Genomic DNA, 21541 nt, shown 5'->3' on the forward strand with positions numbered 1-21541 from the left:
TTGGCAATGAAGTCATTACCTTTAAATATAGGTTTAGTGCCTCTGGAGGCCAGATCTTTGGTTTATTTTTATAAGAGAACATTTATTGAGTAAATTACAGAGGTAGAAAAAGTAATTCCTAGAAAAAATGGGCTTAGGAAACAAGTTATAGAGGTAAAGGAAGAGCCCTAGCCCCGGCCGGCATGGCTCAGTGGTTGAGCATCAACCTTTGGACCAGGAGATGGCGGTTTGATTCGGGTCAGGGCATATGCCCGGGTTGCAGACTGGATCCCCAGTGTGGGCCATGTAGGAGGCAGCTGGTCCATGATTCTCTCTCATCATTGATGTTTCTATCTCTCTTCTCCTTTCCCTTCCTCTCTGAAATAAATAAATATATATATATATATATATATATACACATTTTAAAAAGAAGCTTGGGCTTGAGAAAGCTAATAATGTGCTTGGCCAGGGAGGGAGGGGCATAGGAGTAGTCCCTGGAGGGAGAGCACTGAAGGCCAGATCTTTTTTTTTTTTTTTTAAAGAAGTATTATTCTCATGCTACTTTCTACTAATGAGCCAAACGAAGTCACAGGGAGAACAAACAGTGTGCTAAAGCTTCAAATGCTGAGCCAGGATCGGCACTTCCTTGTGAAGGAGCATCCAGGAAAGGAAATAGGTCTACTGTGTTCCCTGGGCTGTATAATCAGTCTATTACTGGTTTTAAGAGAAAAAAAATGGGGAGCCGGGTGAAAAGGTGAAGTATTAAGGAAAGAATAAAACAACCTCATAGACACAACAGTATGGCGATTGCCAGAGGGAAAGGGGGGTGTGGAGAGTTAGGAGAGGGTAAAGAGGGGACAAATGGTGATGGAAGGACACTTGATGGTGGGTACTGAACACACAGTATAATATACAGATGATGTATTATATAACTGTAAAAAAAAAAAAAAAGAAGTATTATTCTCATGCTACTTTCTACTAATGAGTCCACAAAGGGAGGGTCCAAGTGTTTTGTGTTTTGTTTTTAAATATATTTTATTGATTTTTTACAGAGAGGAAGGGAGAGGGATAGAGAGCTAGAAACATTGATGAGAGAGAAACATCGACCAGCTGCCTCCTGCACACCCCTACTGGGGATATGCCTGCAACCAATGTACATGCCCTTGACCGGAATTGAACCTGGGACCCTTCAGTCCACAGACCGACATTCTATCCACTGAGCCAAACCGGTTTCGGCTTGGCCTGATCTTTTAATTCTGTCAGCCACAGTGCCAGTACCCCAGCCTCAATAATATATCCTCAGTCTAGTTCAAGAGGTTTGGAAAAGATAGTGTCATTAGATTTTTGACAACTTGTCACTATTCCCAAAAAAGTAAGTAAAAATATACATATACTCAGTAGGAACTCAATAAATATGAATTCCTTTTCCTTCCTAGAGTGGTGAGATATGTGACTCTAATGGCTCTGAGACTCTTTCTTGAACTATCAAATAGGAGTAATAGTCCAGAACTTGTCCTTTTACCATCACAGTGTTGTTGTAAAGGTCAAATGAGAAAGTAGGTACAGTATTTTTGAAAATATAAAGTACTATACAAACTAATCTCAATAGTAATTTGAGTGCACACTCAAAGATACTGTGAAAAATATTTAATAAAAAGAGTTCAATGTAAGTAAAGGTGTTACTTAGATACCACAATTTGACATTTATTACTTCTTACCTTTCCATTCCTGGTTCTTTATTTTTATATCTGGTGGAACTATCCAGAGACTCTTGAAATTTGTCTGCAGAAAGGCTTTCTGAATTCTGGCTTACAGGATATTCATCACTTTTTTCTGAAGTTAATACTATTTTAAACGGAATAGGAAAACAAAGAAATTTATTGCTTTGTCCTGATGTGATAATTCAGGTGAGTATGTAGATTTTTTCTTTATTTTTCATTATTGATTTTAGAGAGAGGAAGAGAAAGAGAGAAAAACATTGATTTGTCATTCCACTTATTTATGCATTCATTGGTTGATTCTTACATGTGCCCTGAATGGGAATCAAACCTTGGTACATTGGGACTATGCTCTAACCAATTGGGCTATCCGGCCAGGGTGAGTATATTGATTTCCAAAAGCAGCAATCTGTGACAATCAAACTGGTTTTTAAGCAAGTATATCAGACATAATATTATAAACACAAGTGATCCAGCACCAAATGGAATTAAAATAAGTAAATAAATAAATGAAACACTTTAAGACTGGGTAAATAAAGACACTCAACTGAGACAAGGCTGAAAAACATCATATATTTATCTATTCTTGGCCCTAAATCAGTGATGGCAAACCTATGACACGCGTGTCAGCAGTGACACACGTAGCCATTTTTTATGACATGTGGCCGCTGAGGCGGCCGCATGCCGAGGATGAAACATTTGCTGCTCCTGAGGATGAAACATTTGCGAAATAATGTTTTTTCCTCAAAGTGACACACTACCCGAGTTATGCTCAGTTTTTTGGCGAAGTTTGACACACCAGGCTCAAAAGGTTGCCCATCACTGCCCTAGACTATCAATACCTTTACTACAAAGGATAAAGCAAAACCTCCTAACAAAATATTTTATATAGAGATTCGTAAGAAATTTTCAAAAAGGTTTTTTCAAATTCATAATACAACATGTATATAAATATAACATTTATAAAATTTAAAAAAAAATCCACAACAAAACATTTTGTCTGCAGATCTTCAGAAAAAAATAAACACCCCTCCCCCAAAGATGAGATAGATTTACACATATGATCAAAGCCAGACAATAACATTTTGTAAGTTGTGCATAAAAATGAAAAGTCTAGCCTGTTTATAGACTGAAGATGGTGAAAGCACCTCAAAGAAGAGAATTATGCTGGGGACTAGACTTTGGGCTTCATTATCTGGGAGATGAACTAAATGAAGATACAGTTACAAAGAAAGCATTGAAGAAATACATTTGAACCACTGCCATAGCAACAGAGTTCCTAACTTCTCATGCATAAGCTACTGTTTCTCCCTGAACATAAAAATATTGCAAGGCACACTCCCTGACCAAAACCACAATTCTGAATAATAAAGACTTGAGTTCCTAGAAAGACTGAAAGGAAGGCCCTATTGCCCTGAGTAGGACTGGGGAAGGACACGATGAAGAAGGAACTTGAACACTAAGTTAGCTGGGTAGGTATCACTGAGATAAAATGAACACTTTGGGAGGACTGCCATACCTGCCTATTCAAAGCACCAACTCCCCCTCTGGAACCCATGCCTGTGCCTAACCTCTCATCTACTTGACTACACATTTGCCCCTATTTAAAAACCTGCTCGATGTGCTGTCTTTCATAATGCTCTTTTCAACTAAATACTCAAAATTTCATCTTACTGTCCTTCATTTATGCCACATTATCCCTCAGCTCAGCAATCACTTCTTTTTAAATAATATATTTTTATTGATTTCAGAGAGGAAGGGAGAGGGAGAGACAGAAACATCAATGATGAGAGAGAATCATCGATCGGCTGCCTCCTGTATGCCCCACACTGGGGATCAAGCCCGCAACTGGGGCATGTGCCCTGACCGGGAATCAAATCATGACCTCCTGGTTTGTAGGATGATGCTAAACCACCAAGCCATGCAGGCCAGCCTCAACGCTCACTTCTTACAGGAAGTCAGCTCTGATCAACTCCATCTGTCTGGGTTACTCTAATCACCTCCTCATAGATCCATCTGGTCTTGTTGATAACTGTAATGTTGGGATAAAGCACCTGACTCTGCCACATAATTGGGTTTTCTGGGGACCAAGATGAGTTCCTCAGGTAAAGGGCATCTCTTCCTTATAAACCAGAAAGCACATGGAATAGGGCTTTATGATCTCACACCTGTGGTATCAGGAATATGAGTGTTTTTTATAAGCTTTCTAAAATGAGGGGGTTACTTATTTCTAATCTCTCCCATTGCACTCAGCTTCCTATGGGCTCCCCATAACATCTCCTCATTTTGGGTACTCAGTCAGAAAATTACACTTAATGACTGTCTTGATCTCTCTGAATGGTAAATTAGTTGGAAGCAGGAACTAGAACCGAGGCTCTAAAATTACCCATGGAGTGACTCAGCAAATATATGCTGAGCAAAGATCATAAAATGTTCAAGCTAGGTTCACATTTTTCTGAAGATAACGGCTTAGGGAGAGGAAGAATTTTGCTTAAGAGGAATTTGGCCAATATTACAAACCTTTTTCTGACGTGTTTTGTCCTGGATTTAGTAGGTCCTCAGAAGCACAAGAATCAAATGTGAGGGAAGGGGACTTGTCAGAAGGCTGGCTCCCCTGCTGCTCTAACACAGCTTCCAGTTGGTCCATTTCCTGCTTGATCTTTATCAGGTTATCTTGCATGGTATCCCTCTGCTGCAGATACAAAAAATGACATAAAGTTACACTCTTTTATTTTATTTTTAAAAAATATATTTTATTGATTTTTTTACAGAGAGGAAAGGAGAGGGACAGAGTTAGAAACATTGATGAGAGAGAAACATCGATCAGCTGCCTCCTGCACACCCCCTAATGGGGATGTGCCCGCAACCAAGGTACATGCCCTTGACCGGAATCGAACCTGGGATCCTTCAGTCCGCAGGCCGACGCTCTATCCACTGAGCCAAATCGGTCTCGGCAAAGTTACACTCTTTTAGAAATTTACCAGAACACCAGAGTATGTCATACCAATTAATTTTAGCATGGGAATTAAAATCACCTAGTATGGAATTATAAGTTCTGGCTGAATACCTTTTAATCCAACCATATTCATGCAGTTAATGCCCATGAAATGATTTCAGAATGATGTTAAAGGAGGGAAAAAATTCTTCAAATTCTCCCAAATAGACTTGCTTTATTTTATTGTGATGTCCTTTTGAAGTTGATTACTTTATTTTAAAAGCTCAGGAGCGAAAAAATAATTAAGGTGCTTATAATACTTCGGTATTTAAAATTAGCATGACTTCGTTAACATTTTACATAGACTGTGTTTCCAAGGCTTAGTATTGTGGGACTCATAAGAAATATAGATTAGCCCATATAAAAATGTCTGATTTCTGGCGTGCGAGGACACTTCTTTTTTCTGGGATTCTTTGAACATTTAATTTCTAACAGAAAGAACAAAGAGCTAATTCATTAATTTATCTATTTGCTCACTCAACAACTATTTGTTGACCATCTATTATATGTCAGACACTGTCCTAGTGCTGGGAATATAGTCTGCATGGTGCTGCCATTCTAGATGGGGACAGGGTCCCTAGAGAACGTCACAGAGAAGGACCTGTTAGAGGGAAGGAGCCGACAGAAACAGCACTAGTAAAGCCTGTCAGGACAGTTCTTGTTTTCAACTCAAGATAAGGGTCTTCTCTGCTTATGGGGCTCATGATGGTTATTTCTCCACTTCAAAAAGAAATCTGTGCCCTGGCTAGTGTTCTCAGGTTAGAGCATCACCAAGCACCGACGGGTCACAGATCTGATACCCAGTCAAGGGCATGTACCTGGACTATAGGTTTGATCCCTGGCCAGGTTCAGGCTCTTGTGGGAGGCAACCAATTGATGTGTCTCTCACATTGATGTTTCTCCCTCTCCCTTCCATGCTCTTTAAAAAGCAATGGAAAAAGTATCCTCGGGTGAGGATTAAAAAAAAAAAAAGAAGAAGAAAGCAATGTGTAGCTGGGTAGCACAATTGGTTAGTGCATTATCCGGATACACCAAGGTTGTGGGTTCGATCCCTGGTCAGGGCACATACAAGAATCAACCAATGGATGCATAAAATAAGTGGAGCAACAAATGGATGTTTCTCTTTCTCTAAAATCAATGACTTAAAAAAAAAACACCTTCTAAGGCTAAAATAAAAACATTAATTAAAAAAAAAAAAGAAATTTCCTAAGTCTAAGGGTTTTCTTTCTTCTTTTTCTTTCTTTCTTTTGCTGTTTTCTTCTTTCTTGAGTCTAAGGTTTTTGATAAGCAAATTATTTCATAATTAAGGAGATTTACAAAATATACCTTTCTTCATTACTTTTAGAAGGAACAATGGTTGCCAGCAAACCCTGGGGAAATAGATTGTTTCATCCTCTATTTCTTCTTCTCATCCTTAAAAATGACTTTGCCCACCACTAAAAACTAGACATCTACTTTCTCCCGCTACACTGAGTAATTTTCAGGTTTTTACGACCAGAAAATGTATTCCCAGCTTCACAAAGGGTTCCAGTGCTACCCTGATACTGTTTCGCTGCCAATGTCCGCAGTAGCGCCATTGCCACCACGTGGTGCTTGTGAGTAGTTCCATTACTGATCAAGAAGGGCTTGCCTAAGTAAATTTGCAATGGAATCAGATATCCGTAAGCTTCAGAAGCTGTACTAGATGTTACTGTCATGACCATCACATCTAACCTCTATGTGGCCATTAAACAGGTTAGAAAATCAGAAAAAATAGTAATGGGAGAATTAGTTAACTTAAGTTTCCTTTAGGTTTTCCCAAAGGAATTACTTTATAACTTAGACAATTCCCCTATAGGCAATCGGACAGATACATTTGGGAGACCAAAACCAAATTGGTTACTAAGTTTTCTTGATTCTAATTCTTAAGTGTTTCTTAAATTAGCCCTAATTTTCTATTTCCCACTATGCTACTCTGATCTCTACTTTTATTTTTTATTTTCTTGGGTATTCATAAGATTTTATTTGAACCAAACTGACAACAGTTGCTGGGAAGCAAGATCTCAAATGCTTCCTGATGTCTACTTTTAAAAAATATATATATATATATTATTGATTTTTTACAACAGAGAGGAAGAGAGAGGGATAGCGAGTTAGAAACATCAATGTGAGAGAAACATCGATCAGCTGCCTCCTGCACACCCCCTACTGGGGATGTGCCCACAACCAAGGTACATGCCATTGACCGGAATCAAACCTGGGACCTTTAAGTCCGCAGGCCGACGCTCTATCCACTGAGCCAAACCGTTTAGGGCAGCTTTTAATACAGACAGCTACATTACTGTGGAAGTTCCTTAAATGCATGTTTATCTTGCCTCTTTCTTCCATAATGGCTGTGGTGGTATACCACTGCTCAAATAAGGTAACACTTTCTGAAAGCTAAATAATTATTACCCATTATAGCCCTCAGGATAAAGTCCAAATTCCTAAGAAGAGATATTCAGAAGGCCTTTTATACCCTCTTATCTCTTAATTCTCCCCCAAACCACCCATATGCCCTGTTTTCTAGTTGCACAGGACAAATTTGTGCTTCCTCGGCATTTTATGCCTTTGTGCATTTGCCTGCGTTGCTGCCTCCCTTCTTTTCCACCTGGAGAAATTCTTCTCATCTTTCAAGGCCCAGTTTAAATGTCTCCTTTGAAAGATCCCTCACTACTTCATTTATACTCCTAATGCATCAGCAGACCAAAGTGGAATACATAACCCTCCTTTGATACAATAGTGCTTTCATGTTTTTGCTATATGAAACATGGGTTTTGATCATTTAGCTTATTCATTAAATTCAGTATTTAGTGTTCTGCAGAGAGTTCGGTGGTATATATGTGAGTACGTATGAAATAAAAGGTAGCATGAGTTCCTGCATGAGTTCTAGCCAGGCGATTTCAATCTAATTTGAGGAGGCAAGGTACCACATACAACTGTTATACCACTGATTCTAAGGGATGATTAAAGCCAACGCAAGAATGCAGGATGCATACTACTGAATGCACAAGACACCACACATACATCCACACATGCTTTTTACCTGAGTTGTTAAAATATCGCTCTGGGAGGACAGCCCTGAAAAGTCTTCAGAGAGGTTTGTTTCACTCTCATATTCAAATGCTGCTTCATCTAAATGATAATAAAAATAGAGATTCAAATGTAAGAACAGACAGCAAATACTGTAATTTGCTATATGTTTCTTCCCATTGGCAGGACAAATATAACTTTCATGTCACACAAAATGATTACACTCCTTGTTTTGAGACACCTGATTTCTTCTAGAAATAACAATGAAAATCAGAAGCAAGTCCACCAACAACTAGGGCACTAAATCTCATTCAAATAGAGATGTCCCAGCGAGGTGAAGGACTTCTAAAGAAAAGTACCTTAGGAGGAACATGCTTAAAGCTTAAAAAGCAGCTACTTTAATTGTACTTCGAAACTCATAGTGTGCTCCCCCAAAGGCAAAAACATTTAGCTCATTTCCATAAAATACCTAAGTCTGAATCCGCACTCTGCTCTCCTTGATTTTCCTCTGCCAGGCCGGTTTCCCTTTCGTCATCGTCTGAAATCAATTCCTTGTCACTCAGAACTTCCTGGTTTTCAGAATGACACCTCATTTGCTGGGAAGGAGGATCAAACATCAAGAAAGGATCCTGGGTGTTTGTATTAGCGGTCAAGTCCTCTGATGCACTGCGCTGTGAGGAAAATAAGCTTCTAGAATATCTTGCTTCCTCACTAAGGTGTTCCTGGGATGCTTTTGTCGACATTACCTGGTTACTGCAGTGATTTAAGCTACTCTTTAATGATACCAGGTTCTCCTCTGTTTTAGTAGACTGACTCTCTGTGGCAACACTGTTATGTCTGGTAGATGGAGAAGATATTTTGGTTCCTTTACCAAATAATAAATGTTGGAAGCAAGGAAGCTCTTCATCCTCACTAGACATGTCCTCTTCTGAGGACTCTAATTTCCTGGCCCTTCTTTGGCGACCCCGAGTCAAATGTGTATGGGCTAAGGGGCTAGGGCTCCTTCTGAATTCTTCTTTCTGAACACCTTTGCTAAAAACAGCAGATCTTTCCTTAACGCCACTTTCATCAAAGCCGCTATTCTCCTTTATTTCATCATCAGTTAACAAGTCATCCGGTGTCTCAGAACAAACCTGAGAAACAGGACTCCTTTCCATAGGTTGTTCTAGGTTATCTGAAATTTGACATGGAGGGAAATCTGCATTAACAGCCTGAACTACTGCTTCGTTGTCTCCTTGCCTTTTAATTTCAGGATGTTTACAATTACTTATAGGAAGGCTTGGCTTATAGACTTCGGGTTGCAGGAGACCTAATCTGAGCACAGCATTTAATTTTGATCCTTTGTTTATAGCTAGTTCTGCATGAATGTTTTCACCACTGGAACCTACTTCATTGATACTAGAGCCTCCTTCATTAGTGCTGCTTGAGCTGCTTGCTTTAAAAGCGCTTTCTCTAATGTTACTTAGGCTAATTGGGCTCACTGTACTCTGAATGTTCTCATTTCCCATTGCTCTTTCAGGTGACACTGAATGTTCCTCAAACGTTTCCTCTGACAGGTTTTTCTTACTTACAGTTTTAACAAATGACCTGATGGGAGAAATGGATGGTATATGATATGGGTTTTGTGAAATTCCATGTTTATCTGCAATAGTGAGTTCAGTTTCGTTGCCTCTGAACTGAGAGGACTGACAACGCCTAGAGGTTCCTTTTACGCTGTATTTGGCATCCTCTCCTGGCTTTTTGTCTTTCTCACAAACCACAGGAAAGCCTCCAGTTGTGTGAACTGCCTGTACATCCTTGATTTTAGATTCTTTCTTTCCCTGATTTTCTTCTTTTTGTCCACATTCAAGAGTGACTTTTGGACTTTGTTTCCTTAAAGACTGGGAGTGAGCGTAGACTGTTGCATATTCCTTTTCTGGATTTGAAAACAGAGCAAATGACTGGCGCTTTGAAACCTTGAATGTATTCTGTAAATACTGTGTATCAAGTTCACTCTCTTCCAATTCTGTGCTTGTCTCCTGAGTGTGGTTAACTTCACATCTCAATAGATCCTTAAAGCCCTCTCTGTCATTTCTAGTATCTTTAGAACCACCACAAATAAGTTCTTTAGGATTTTTAATTGCTGCACACAGATCCCCACACTGATTTGGAATTGTTTTTGCCTTCCCTGGGGTGTCAGGTTCCAATAATGAAAGACTATCCTGGGTGCTATAATCAGTTTCAGGTACCAATACAATATTGGTACTCTCCGTAGATCTATCAGTTTGCACACTTCTTCCTCCACTTAATATCAGATCTTTGAGGTCTTTGGTACTATCAGACATTTGAACTGTTCCTAGGTTCTGTTCTGTTTCTTCTCTTTGTAGGTTAGGATCGACAAATTCTTGAAGTTTATTAGAACTTGAACCATTAGTAAAAACACCCGGTATGTTTGTTAAGTTTAGTTCTAGAAAACCATCACTGGCAAGTTTTTTATTTATTTGTTCATCTGACTTATTACTCTTCTTGGCTCCAGTTGCAGGTTCTTTACCTTCCAGGAGTTGAAGCTTCTTTCTGTGTCTGACTGGTATTTGGTCAGAATTCTTTTCCTTCACCTCTTCACTGCTAGAACAACTATCGATTTGTAGTTCAATATTGTTAGACGGGCTTGGATTTCTATTGACTACTAGTTCAAGTGCACAAATATGCCTGGTAGAGGACTTCCTCTTCAGCCTATTCTTCTTAGGTGCTTTTGAACTGTGGACATTTAATTCTAGTTCCATATTGCTTATGCTGCTGCTGATAGGTTCAGCTTCAGTTGTGAAAGCAGATGCTTTTTCCAATGATTCTGTTAGGTTAGCATTTTTCTCTTTCTGAACATAATTGCCTTTTGTTTCATTCTCATGACCATTATTAGTAATATTCATCTCATGACCATTCTGTTCTCTTCGGGCAGTTCCCTCAATTATCTCTTCAGGAGTCTTTTGAACAACTGCCAAATCTACTTTCTTGATAAAATCCTCAGGATGAAGGCCCGATGTACGTCTCCTTTTACGCTTTAGTTTATTTTTGAGGGGACACTCTTGTGTTATCTGAGGTTCTATAGCAGATGCTCCTATAATTAGATTTTCAGTTATGTGGCTCAAGTTAGGGAGGCTTGCCTTCCTCCGATAGGTCTTCCCAAATATTTTATCTTCAATATTACTTTCTACTGGTTTGGAGTGAACACTTTCACACATTAAAGCACCACGAGGATCAGGGGCCATTAAGTTTCTTTTCCCTGGAGAACCAGAATACCCATCTACTTCATCTGGAACTTCCACTTCACCAGCTACTTCAACATTTGACTCAGGCTTCCCATTATGTGAGCCATCAGAAGTTAGTATTTCATCACGTTTGGAAAACCACTCATTAACTTTCTGTATGCTACTGCTCCGTGTTATCCAAGGCACATCTTGGGAATCTCTAGGATGGTCAGAGCGTGGAAGTTCTTTTCTCCCATTCAGAGGATCAGCATTCAGAATTACCCTTTCCTCTGTGCTGGGAGTCTGCCTATCATTACATGTTTCTTTACTTTCAGCCCATCTGCTCTGCTGGCTCCTTGCTAAGCCAGGCTGCTTGCTTTTATTACAGAATTCAGCCTTTTCTACATCCATTCTGTCTTTAGTGAGTAGTAAACTGCTGTTCTCATGCTGTAATGAGCTGGCATGAGTATCTGTGCCACATGGCTCCACATGCGAGTTTGAAACAGAAGTTCCCTGATACTTTTCTGTATGCTTCTCAGCTGAATGCTTCTCAGTAGTGGTCAAATCTTTATTACTGGATTGACGATGTTCAATATTTGTTATGTCCCCAGAAAACTCACAAGCAGCTGAAAGTATATAAAAACAATGGATGATTTAAAAATGAAATTATCATGAAAAAATACGTGCTTAAACAACTTGAAACATTTGGCTATTTTTAGAGAAACTATCCTTTTAAACAACCAAGTATACTAAAGTTATAGCTCACACTCTTTCATGTAATTCCTTTTATTCTCATTAACTCCACTCAAAATAATTAAAATTTTAATTTCAGAATTCTCCCTACTCATAAACCACACCTCCTATTTCCCTAACCTGTAACAGTGAATTAAAAGCAGACTTTATGCATCAGACATACTGTGCTCTGTTCTATCTTCAGACTCATACCCCCTATATTTAAATACCAGTATACAAAAGGTGAAATATAAACACATAAATTTAAAGTAAAAGGCAACAACCAGTTATGAAGGATGCTATTACAATCACATCAGTCTAGTCCACTGAAATAGATCAGGCTGTACCATAACATCTGAGAAAGAATGATATTCTAACTGTGCCAAGAGATGTTGTGAATTATAAATGTCCCAAATGATCTTCAGAATAATGTAATTATAGTACTGTATCTACCCATTCTCTCTTCAGTGCCTGTTATGTTGGGAAGACTTGCCATTACCCTTTTTTGCAGGATTTACTCTGGCTTCAGCCCTGGCTCCTTGAGGAGTGATTTGTAACCGTTCATGATCTCTCACTCTAGAGGGAAAAGACAAAAGCCTTAATGAGAAACACTAGTTACATACTCAAAGAGTTGTCAAATGAACAACATCAAGTATTTTAGCACCTTTAGGTAGGGTGGCCAAATCTACTCTCTCCTTTAATAACTTCTAGTCAAAATGAAAAGATCAAAGACCAACACACAGTCACAAAAAACCAGAGCAGGAGTGCAGAATATTGCTTTATGGATATGCAAATGAGAACCAAAATTTAAATGACAGTCCATTTAAATACAAACAATAACCAAAAGACAGTAAAGCAAAACAACCAAAAACAAACAAACAAACAAACAAAAAAACACACCACAAACCCCACAAAACTTAAAAGGATATCATAATGAGACTGCAGGAGCAAAGATATATAAACAAAACGAGCACTGGGATGAACAGACTTCCCAATAGTATGCAAAGAATGCAGCATTCTGCTGCTCAGCCTTCTGTGCTTCTTTTCAAGCTTAAAACCACTTCCTCTCAATTGAGAGATTAGAAAAAAATCACTTGCAAACAAAATCTGATTGGCAATGACATCACTGTAGTTCAGACAAAGCATCACAGATCTTAAGGTGAAGCAATAATTCCTAAGGAAAGCAATTTGCCATGTAACACAGTTGGGGGCTGCTTGTAGATTATTGTATAATTTACATAAAGTTTGAGGGATAGATGGAATTAAGAAACAGAGAAAGGAAAGAAAAATGGAATCATCTAATATTTTCATCAGCCATAATTACCACTGTGTCAACACTACTGTACATGAGGAACTAAGCTAGAATAGAGCAGAACCATCCGCTGGGTATTATTTTGTGCAGAGTTGTTATTTTAAATTCTTTTGGACTCTACTAAAAAATCAAACAAACAAGGGCCCTGGCTGGGTAGCTCAGTTGGGTAGAGTATTGTCCTAATATGCTAAGGTTGCAGGTTTGATCTCTGGTCAGGGCAAATACAAGAAGCAACCAATGAAAGCATAAATAAGTGGAATGACAAATCAGTGTTTCTCTCTCTCCCTCCCTCAAATCAATAAAATAAATAAAATAAATAAAAAATAAAATAAAATAAAATAAAATAAATAAAATAAAATAAATAAAATAAAATAAAATAAAATAAAATAAAAAGTAATATTAGCCTAGCTGGTGTGGCTCAATGGCTGAGCATTGACCTAAGAACCAGGATGTCACAGTTCGATTCCTGGTCAGGGCACAAGCCCAGGTTGTGGGTTCGATCCCCAGTAGGGGGCATCCAGGAGGCAGCTGATCAATGATTCTCTCTCATCATTGATGTTTCTATCTCTTCCTCTCCCTTCTTCTCTGAAATAAATAAAATCATATTTTTAAAAAAGGATATTAAAATATATGGTCTATTCCAATGTCATAGCTGTAACCTAAAAAAATACCAATCCTTAATATTAACTAAACACAAAAATGCCAGCTTAATAGACAAAGGCTCCCTTTGACTCACCTGTAATAACTTGCTTTATTGGCCGCATCTTCAGAAGAATCAGATCCTAAAAATAGTTCCCCAAAAAACAAAACAATAAAAGAATTTTTATTGAAAGGGTTAAACTAAAAAAAAATGTACTTTTTGCAAAATAGATACTCATTCAAGAAATATTTACTAAGCACCCACTATATGGTAGGTACAATGATACATATGCCAGGAAATACAGAGAAGCAATTGTAAGCACAGGCTCTGAAGCCTGAATTCCTAGGTTTGAATCATGGCTCTGCCACTGAGTAGCTTCACTACCTTGGCCAAATTTCTTAACCTGTCTTTGCCTTAAATTTCCTCATCTGTAAAATAAACATAATAATAGTAACAACTACAGGGGTTTGTCAGGGCTCTTACATGAATTTTATAAGTGAAGTACAACAGTGCCTGGACTATACTAAGTGCTCCTAAATAGTTGCTATTACAATTTTTCTTTTTTGTGATATGACACTGTTGTGTCACAAAAATAATCAAAATAAAAAGTCACAAGTCTAGGAACTTATGATTTTACAAGAGGAAAAGACATACAAGTAATTTCAAGAGAATCTGGTACGTGCTAAGGTAAACATATGGCGGTGCTTGGGAGCCCAAAGAAGGGTCACTCTTTCCAATTATGAATATATTCTAAACAACAAGACAATTAGAGAAAACTGGCTGAACTGAGCTCAGCTCTTCTTAAAAGTCTTTCTAGTCTAGTATAATTTATCTTGGATTCTTCCAAATGCCATAGCCAGCCCATCATGTTCCTTCTTGTTCCTACTTCCCATTTTTCCAAAGTATAGTAAGTCCTCACTTAACATCAAAATGGTTCTGTGACTTCAAGCAAAATGACATATAACAAAACCAATTTTACCGTAGACTAATGGATATGAATGGGAGTTACATTCCTTTGGCATCTCATCCAAGTTATAAAGAAATGACGTGAGCCTGGCCAGTGTGGCTCAATGGTTGATCGTCAATCTAGGAACCAGGCACACATGGTTACATTCTGGGCCAGGGCACATGCCCAGGCTGCAGGCTCAATCCCCCAGTAGGGGGCATGCAAGAGGCAGCCAATCAATGATTCTCTCTCATCATTGATGTTTCTATCTATCTCCCTCTCCCTTCCTTTCTGAAATCAATAAAAATACATTTTTTTAAAAAAGACTAACAACTACTGTTCTAAACTTGAAAAATCTGAGACTCTTACCCAATTCAATGTAGACAGACTTTTTCTGGGATTGTACCTTCTGCTTTTTCCTCCGTGATCTCACAATTCCAAGGTTAGAGAGTTGGGCACCAAGTCTGGTTTCCTGCTAAGCAGTAAAACATGATGAACTAATTACTGGCCAATTCTTTGCTTTTTTCCTTGAAGAGAAACTTGAGGCCATGTTTCCATCTCTCTCTCCCTCTCCCTTCCTCTCTGAAATCAATAAAAATATATTTTAAAAGATAAAATTGTTAAAAAATATATATGAGTTATGTTCTAGTAGTTTGAATATTTTTTCCTCTGTTGTTTTAAATTTTTCTAAACAGGCCCTGACCGGTTTGACTCAGTGGCTAGAGCATCAGCCTGTGTACTGAAGGGTCCCAGGTTCGATTCCAGTCAAGGGCATGTACCTTGGTTGCAGGCACATCCTCAGTAGGGGGTATTCAGGAGGCAGCTGATCGATGTTTATCTCATCGATGTTTCTAACTCTCTATCCCTCTCCCTTCCTCTCTGTAAAAATCAATAAAATATATTAAAAACAAAAAAAATTTTTCTAAACAGAGTATGTATTATCTGAGTAAATTTTTTGAAGTATAAGAAAAGCATATTTTGCCCTAGCTGGTTTGGCTCAGTGGATAGAGCGTTGGCCTGCAGACTGAAGGGTCCTGGGTTCGATTCTGGTCAAGGGCACGTGCCTGGGTTGTGGGCTCAATCCCCAGTAGGAGTCTGCAGGAGGCAGCAAATCAATGATTCTCTCTCATCATTGATGTTTCTATCTTTCTCTCCCTGAAATCAATAAAAATATACTTTAAAAAAGTATATTTTGAAGCTAATACTTTATATAATAGTACAATATAATATAGAAAGGAAATAAGGTTCATTTGGTATACATTTCTAATAACATCTGCACATCTGATAACAGGGTTGGCAACTAAGATAAAATACATTTTTTAATTATTTATTTCTTTATTGATTAAGGTATTACATATGTGTTCTCATCTCCCCCATTGTCCCCCACCCCCCTAAAATAAAATTTTAAAAAAGATAAATAAAAACAATAATAACCTTGCAATCAATCCTTAGATCATTCAGTATAAGAAAGACTATTTAAAAACCCAACATTATTCCAATGAAGTTTTCCTTCTTCTTTTTGAATCCTTCAACATCTACTGAAAAATGAATGTTGGTAGCGAAGGAACTATTGTTTTTGAGATCTCCATTATTCATTCACATATGTGTAACAACAGAGTAAATCATCGCCATTTTTTTTTTTTTTTTTACAATTACACCTTTTAAGTTGAAGCAATTTTCTCTTCTTTTCTTAATTTATTTTTATTGTTGAATGAAGCGATTTTCAAATGTTAAAACTGATTTTCTTTTCAGGCGATTTTTCAGAGGAAATAAAATAAATACACTTCCTCATGCCTGGAGAATTGCCATAAGATGGTTATTATAAAAACTAGCAAGCTGAAAACCATCAGTGACCTTGTGGCTATTTTAGACAAGCATGGGGATGGATAAAGCACTAATGCAGGGGAAAGGGCCTGTAAGGTCTCTCCTGATCACACTAGATACACAGACCTTCTCTCAACAATTCTAACTCTTGTTCATTAGAACAGTTGTCCAACCACTTAATTTACCATCTTCCCTTGTTTACCGAGTTTTTATATAAATCCATGAGCATCTAGCACATTCACTAATTCACAATACTCAGTGAAAAGATTTTACCAGAATAAATGAAAATGGCTTTACCAAGGTAGGATTTTCAGGTTCACTCTGTCGAAGTCTTACGGCACGGTTTCGGAAGCCCAAACTTTCTATCATAGAAACTTCCTCATGTAGATGCTCAGGAGAGTTATTTTCCTTTTTTGAAAAGTTGTAACTGTTTGTAACTGTGAATTACAAGGGAAAACATTATTTTTATAATTACCATCAAAGAACCAAGAGAAATCCTGTGTATGCTCTTTGTTATATATTAAGACAATGCAGCAAAGGCTACCTATAATTTTTTAAAATAAAACTTTGGAAATTCTACTCCTGCGAAACAAACACACAGACCGTCAAAGTTATTTCTACTGCCTGCCCCCACCAATACTAACAAATTTGCCTATTAATCAAAGCTCAGTGAATCTAAGATACCAATAATGTAAGAAGCACCATTATTTTCTATATCACTAAGAAAGAAAGCACACAATTAAACAATGACACACCACTGATGACAAATTGTCTCCAATTTATGTGAAAAAACGTGCATCTTGGGATGGATAAAATAAGGTGTGAGACCAGTGGGAATGATTTAACAAATAGATTACAGGTAAAGGGCTAAAATTAAACTAGACCAAAAGGTCTTATCACCTATTTATAGAAAACTGTGTAAACCTCCTTCAGAGTTTTTTATTTTTTGTTAATCTTCACCCAAGCGTATTTTTCAATGGATTTTTAGAGAGTGGAATGGAGAGGGAGAGACACAGAGAGAGAGAGAAACATGATGTGAGAGAGACACAGATTGGTTGCCTCCTCCCCAAACCCCAACCAGGGCTGGGGATGGAGCAGAGCCTACAATGGAGGTACATGCCCTTGACCATAATTGGCTAGGGCTCCTCCTGAGTTTTAATGACAGCCACTTGAACATTGGCCCCTGGGGCTATACAACACTTACATGGCAATCCTGTATCAAGTTCAAAAGCATGAATGATTTTCAATAGCTCTTCAACAAGTTGACTAAATCTTGTACTTTCTTGTAGGCTTCTGAAATTAAATCATTTGAGAGACATACTTACAAAGTAATTATCAACTTTTTAAGGACTTTTAAAATAAGGAAAGACATATACAATACTAAAAAAAGATGCAGCAAAAGTTGAAAAACTGTATTCAAAGAACAGAGCTATTAGTGACATCACATAATCAAAACATCACTGACATCAGTACTGATTATTTTTGTAATATTTTCTTTTTTGCAATTCAAATCTAACAAAAGCCTGTAACTATCTAAAATAGAACTATGAATCCACAGTAAATATAAATCCACTGCATTGAGAACTTACTATTCTTAACATCTGAGCCCCATCCACTTAACATCCCACTTCTAGTTATCAGGGATTTCTGTCAAATGATGTTTACAATATTTGGAAAGCACAAACAGATGACAATGTCCAAAGAAAGATTCTGATTTAGGAAAGTTTTCATTTTCCTTTAAATATCTGAGTGACTACTATATGCCAAACACTGGAAAAGTCGTGTTGACTGAGATAGACAAAGCCAGTGCCCTAACAGAACTTAAATCCCAACCAGAGGGATACACAATATAGAAATACTCTAGAGGCCCAGTGCACAAATTCATGCACCTAGAAAGAAACTGTGGGCTGCAAGGCTGCGGTGGGCACAGGAGCAAGGGGAGATAGAGAAACCCTGAGGGACAATTGGGGCATGCAGCCACTGCTTGCCCCCGCTAATGGCACCGAGTGATCGGGGCCAGTGCCAGGCGCCAGCAGCGGGTGCAAGAGGGGCCAGTGCTGGCAGCAGGTGTGAGCGCTGGGTGGGACTGTGGCATGTGGGAGCAAAGAATTTTCAGTAACCACCAGAGGCTCGCCCCGATGACAGTGACCGGCACCCCACCTTGGTCTGGCACCCCTGCTCACCTGCTCCACCATCCCACCGCAGCCGACATCCGCCATGTTCCCTGTGTGCCCTCTGGTGGTCAGCACATGTCATAGCGACTGGTTGTTCCACCGTTCGGTCTATTTGCATACTAGCCCTTTTATTATATAGGATTATTATATAGGATTGTATGTAAATAATTAAGTAGAAATTAAGTGTACAAGAAGAAAAATAAAAGGATCAGGAGACAACAGGGGCAGGTGGTACACTCCTACTTTAGATAAGACTGCAAGTTCTTACACCATTCAGAAGCATTAGAAAAATGCATGTTGCTAATTGCTAACACCGAATAAGGTACCATAAAACTTTCAGGAAAATAATTTATTTTGTCAGCTAACCACACCCTTTTATACATTTTTCTACTGAGGAATGGTTTGATAGGAACAGCTATAATAGTAGGAATTTCTACTTTTTCCAGCCTCCCATCACTACCCAATTATATACCTTTTGGTTATATCATTCTTACACAAAGGACACTGTGACGGCCCTTTCTTCTGGTTGAGAAGTTTCAGCATACAAAATCTACAAATTATAAAGAATAAGAATAATTAAAGTTACTTTTTTATAGAGAGAATATTCAAAGGGCAAATAGCCATGAAAAAAATAATCTCACAACATTAAGAACAATTTTAAAGTTAATGGCAGGTGAATTACAATCAATGACTTTCTTTAATTGTTTTTAGATGTTGCCTAAGCAGAAAACTAAACTACCAAGCAATGATCTATGAAAACTAAACTTACATGCATATGGCCTACTGTTATGATCTAATAAAACTTACTAAAGAGTTAATATGGAATATTTAATAATAATTATTTCATCCTGCATAATCAAACATAAATGGTAAATAGTTCAAGTAAAATTATTATAATTAGCTGAAAAATCTCAGCACCTCACTATAAGGCTACAGTAATCAAGACAGTGTGGTACTGGCATAAAGACAGACATATACATGGATGGAACAGAATTGAGAGTACAGGGAAAAACCTATTCATATATGGTCAACTGATTTTCAACAATGGCATCAAGACAATTAAGTGGAAAAAGAATAGTCTTATCAACAAACAGTGCCGGGACAACTAAATATCCACATGCAAAATTTGAAGCTAGACTCCTACCTCATACAACACACACACACACAAATAACTCAAAATGGATCACAGAACTAAATGTAAGAACTAAAAACTAAATTTTTATGACCTTGGGTTAAATAAACAAACAAACACCAAAAGCACAAGCAACCAAAGGAAAAACTAGATACACTGGACTACATCAAACTTAGGAACTTTTGTGCTACAATACCATGAAGAAAGGGAAAGGACAATCCACAGAATGGGAGAAAATATTTGCAAATCATATATATCCATTAAGTGACCTGTATCTAGAATATACAAAAAACTCTTACAATTCGATCGATGGTTTTGAATCAAATGTAGACCATTAGGGCTACTACTTTAGCTAAACTTCTGCATGGTTCATAATTTTTAAAGTGTGTAGTTAATATTATGCATGTTATTGTCCTTTCTTCCATTCTTACCAGTATGTGCCCATTTGCAAAACAAAAATGATTATAATCAGTAGTAGTTCTATAAAAGATGTTAACTCTGCTTAGTCATTGACTGATCATTTATTCCAAAACACCCCAAAATTATCTAGCTGTTTTTTTTTCTTTTATCTAGCTGTTTTGAATATCAACATTACCCTGGTGTATTCACTGCTGTATGTATTACTGTTCTTTGTTGCTGTTTTATGCCTTCATATTAGCAAAATGTGAAATTCTGTGAAAAACAAAAAAAATCCATTTGATCTTTAACAGCCCCCCCCCCCCCCCACCTTCTGAGCAGAAAACAAATTGCTTGTTCTTGAGAATTTTCCAATAAAAAATTTAGTGAAAGGAGGTTGACTGATTGTAGATGGGTTGTGGTGTGGTGTATTGAAGGCTATTGAAGGCAATTCACAATGCCTAATAAAAATCTTTATTCGTTTAGTATTAAAAAACACACCCTCTTATAACTCAATAATAAATAGAGAAATAACACAATTAAAAAATAGGTAAAGGATTTGAATAGACATTTTCTCCAAAGGAGGTATTCAAATAGTCAACAAGCACATGAAAAGATGCTCAATATAGTCATTATGAAAATGCAAATTAAAGCCACAATGAGATACCACTTTACACCCTCTAGAATGGCCTGGGCAAATAAAAAAGACAGGTAAGAAGTATTAGAGAAGATGTGAAGAAACTGAAATCCTCATTCACTGCTGGTGGAAATATAAACCGATGCAACCACTTTGGAATACAGTTTGGCAGCTCCTCAAAATGTTAAACATAGAGTTACCATATGAGTCTGCAATTCTACTCTTAGATTTCTTCCCTGGAGAAATGAAAACACTAGTCCATGTTAAACTTGTACACAAATGTACATAGCAGCATTGCTCATTAAAGCCAAAAAGCAGAAACAATCACCAATACAGATGCCTTACCTGGCAATAACTCCACAGTTTATGAAAAAGTGATATCAAAAAGCTACCTGTATTGTATGTAAATACCCTTTGAAGAGCCACAGAATAGCGGACACTCCTTGAGAAGATGTAAATACTACTTGTAATCTACCATAATAGTTCTAGGAGGCATCAATGCATTACACTGGGAAATGGTACAATTAAACAATTCTGAGTGGGAGTAGGGAGGGAATTCCCTGAACAGAAAGAATACTGCAGAACACAATAGCTAAGCTAGAGTGTTGTAGTCTGTACAATAATTACATAAATAACACAGGGGGCCTAGGTAAATGCACAAAAACCAAAATATGGTTTCCAGTCTTTCTTTATGCTAGAAAAAGAACACATGCATAAAAGTCGTTAACTCAAAAGAGAAAATGAACTTGTACATCACTTAAAAAGACTGAACGAAGGAAAA

General features: G+C 37.7%; 1 protein-coding gene across 4 annotated transcripts in view; it reads right to left on the reverse strand.

Moving 5' to 3' along the window:
* Window positions 1–21541, reverse strand: part of BRCA1 (BRCA1 DNA repair associated) — a 51255-nt gene that overhangs the window by 18777 nt on the left and 10937 nt on the right. For 2 of the 4 annotated variants that reach the window (XM_054709483.1, XM_054709484.1), the window contains exons 3-12: window positions 19068–19145; window positions 17626–17714; window positions 16719–16858; window positions 14967–15072; window positions 13748–13793; window positions 12199–12275; window positions 8213–11593; window positions 7757–7845; window positions 4218–4389; window positions 1698–1824 (exon numbers count right to left, since the gene is read on the reverse strand). In XM_054709483.1, the coding sequence (XP_054565458.1) occupies window positions 1698–1824; window positions 4218–4389; window positions 7757–7845; window positions 8213–11593; window positions 12199–12275; window positions 13748–13793; window positions 14967–15072; window positions 16719–16858; window positions 17626–17714; window positions 19068–19145 (4305 nt within the window). Of the gene's footprint in view, window positions 1–1697; window positions 1870–3756; window positions 3778–4217; window positions 4390–7756; window positions 7846–8212; window positions 11594–12198; window positions 12276–13747; window positions 13794–14966; window positions 15073–16718; window positions 16859–17625; window positions 17715–19067; window positions 19146–21541 lie in introns of all 4 variants that reach the window. The other 2 variants (XM_054709481.1, XM_054709480.1) reach the window with 2 other exon arrangements.

This window comes from Eptesicus fuscus, chromosome 20, assembly GCF_027574615.1.
Source record: "Eptesicus fuscus isolate TK198812 chromosome 20, DD_ASM_mEF_20220401, whole genome shotgun sequence".
Lineage (NCBI taxonomy): Eukaryota > Metazoa > Chordata > Mammalia > Chiroptera > Vespertilionidae > Eptesicus > Eptesicus fuscus.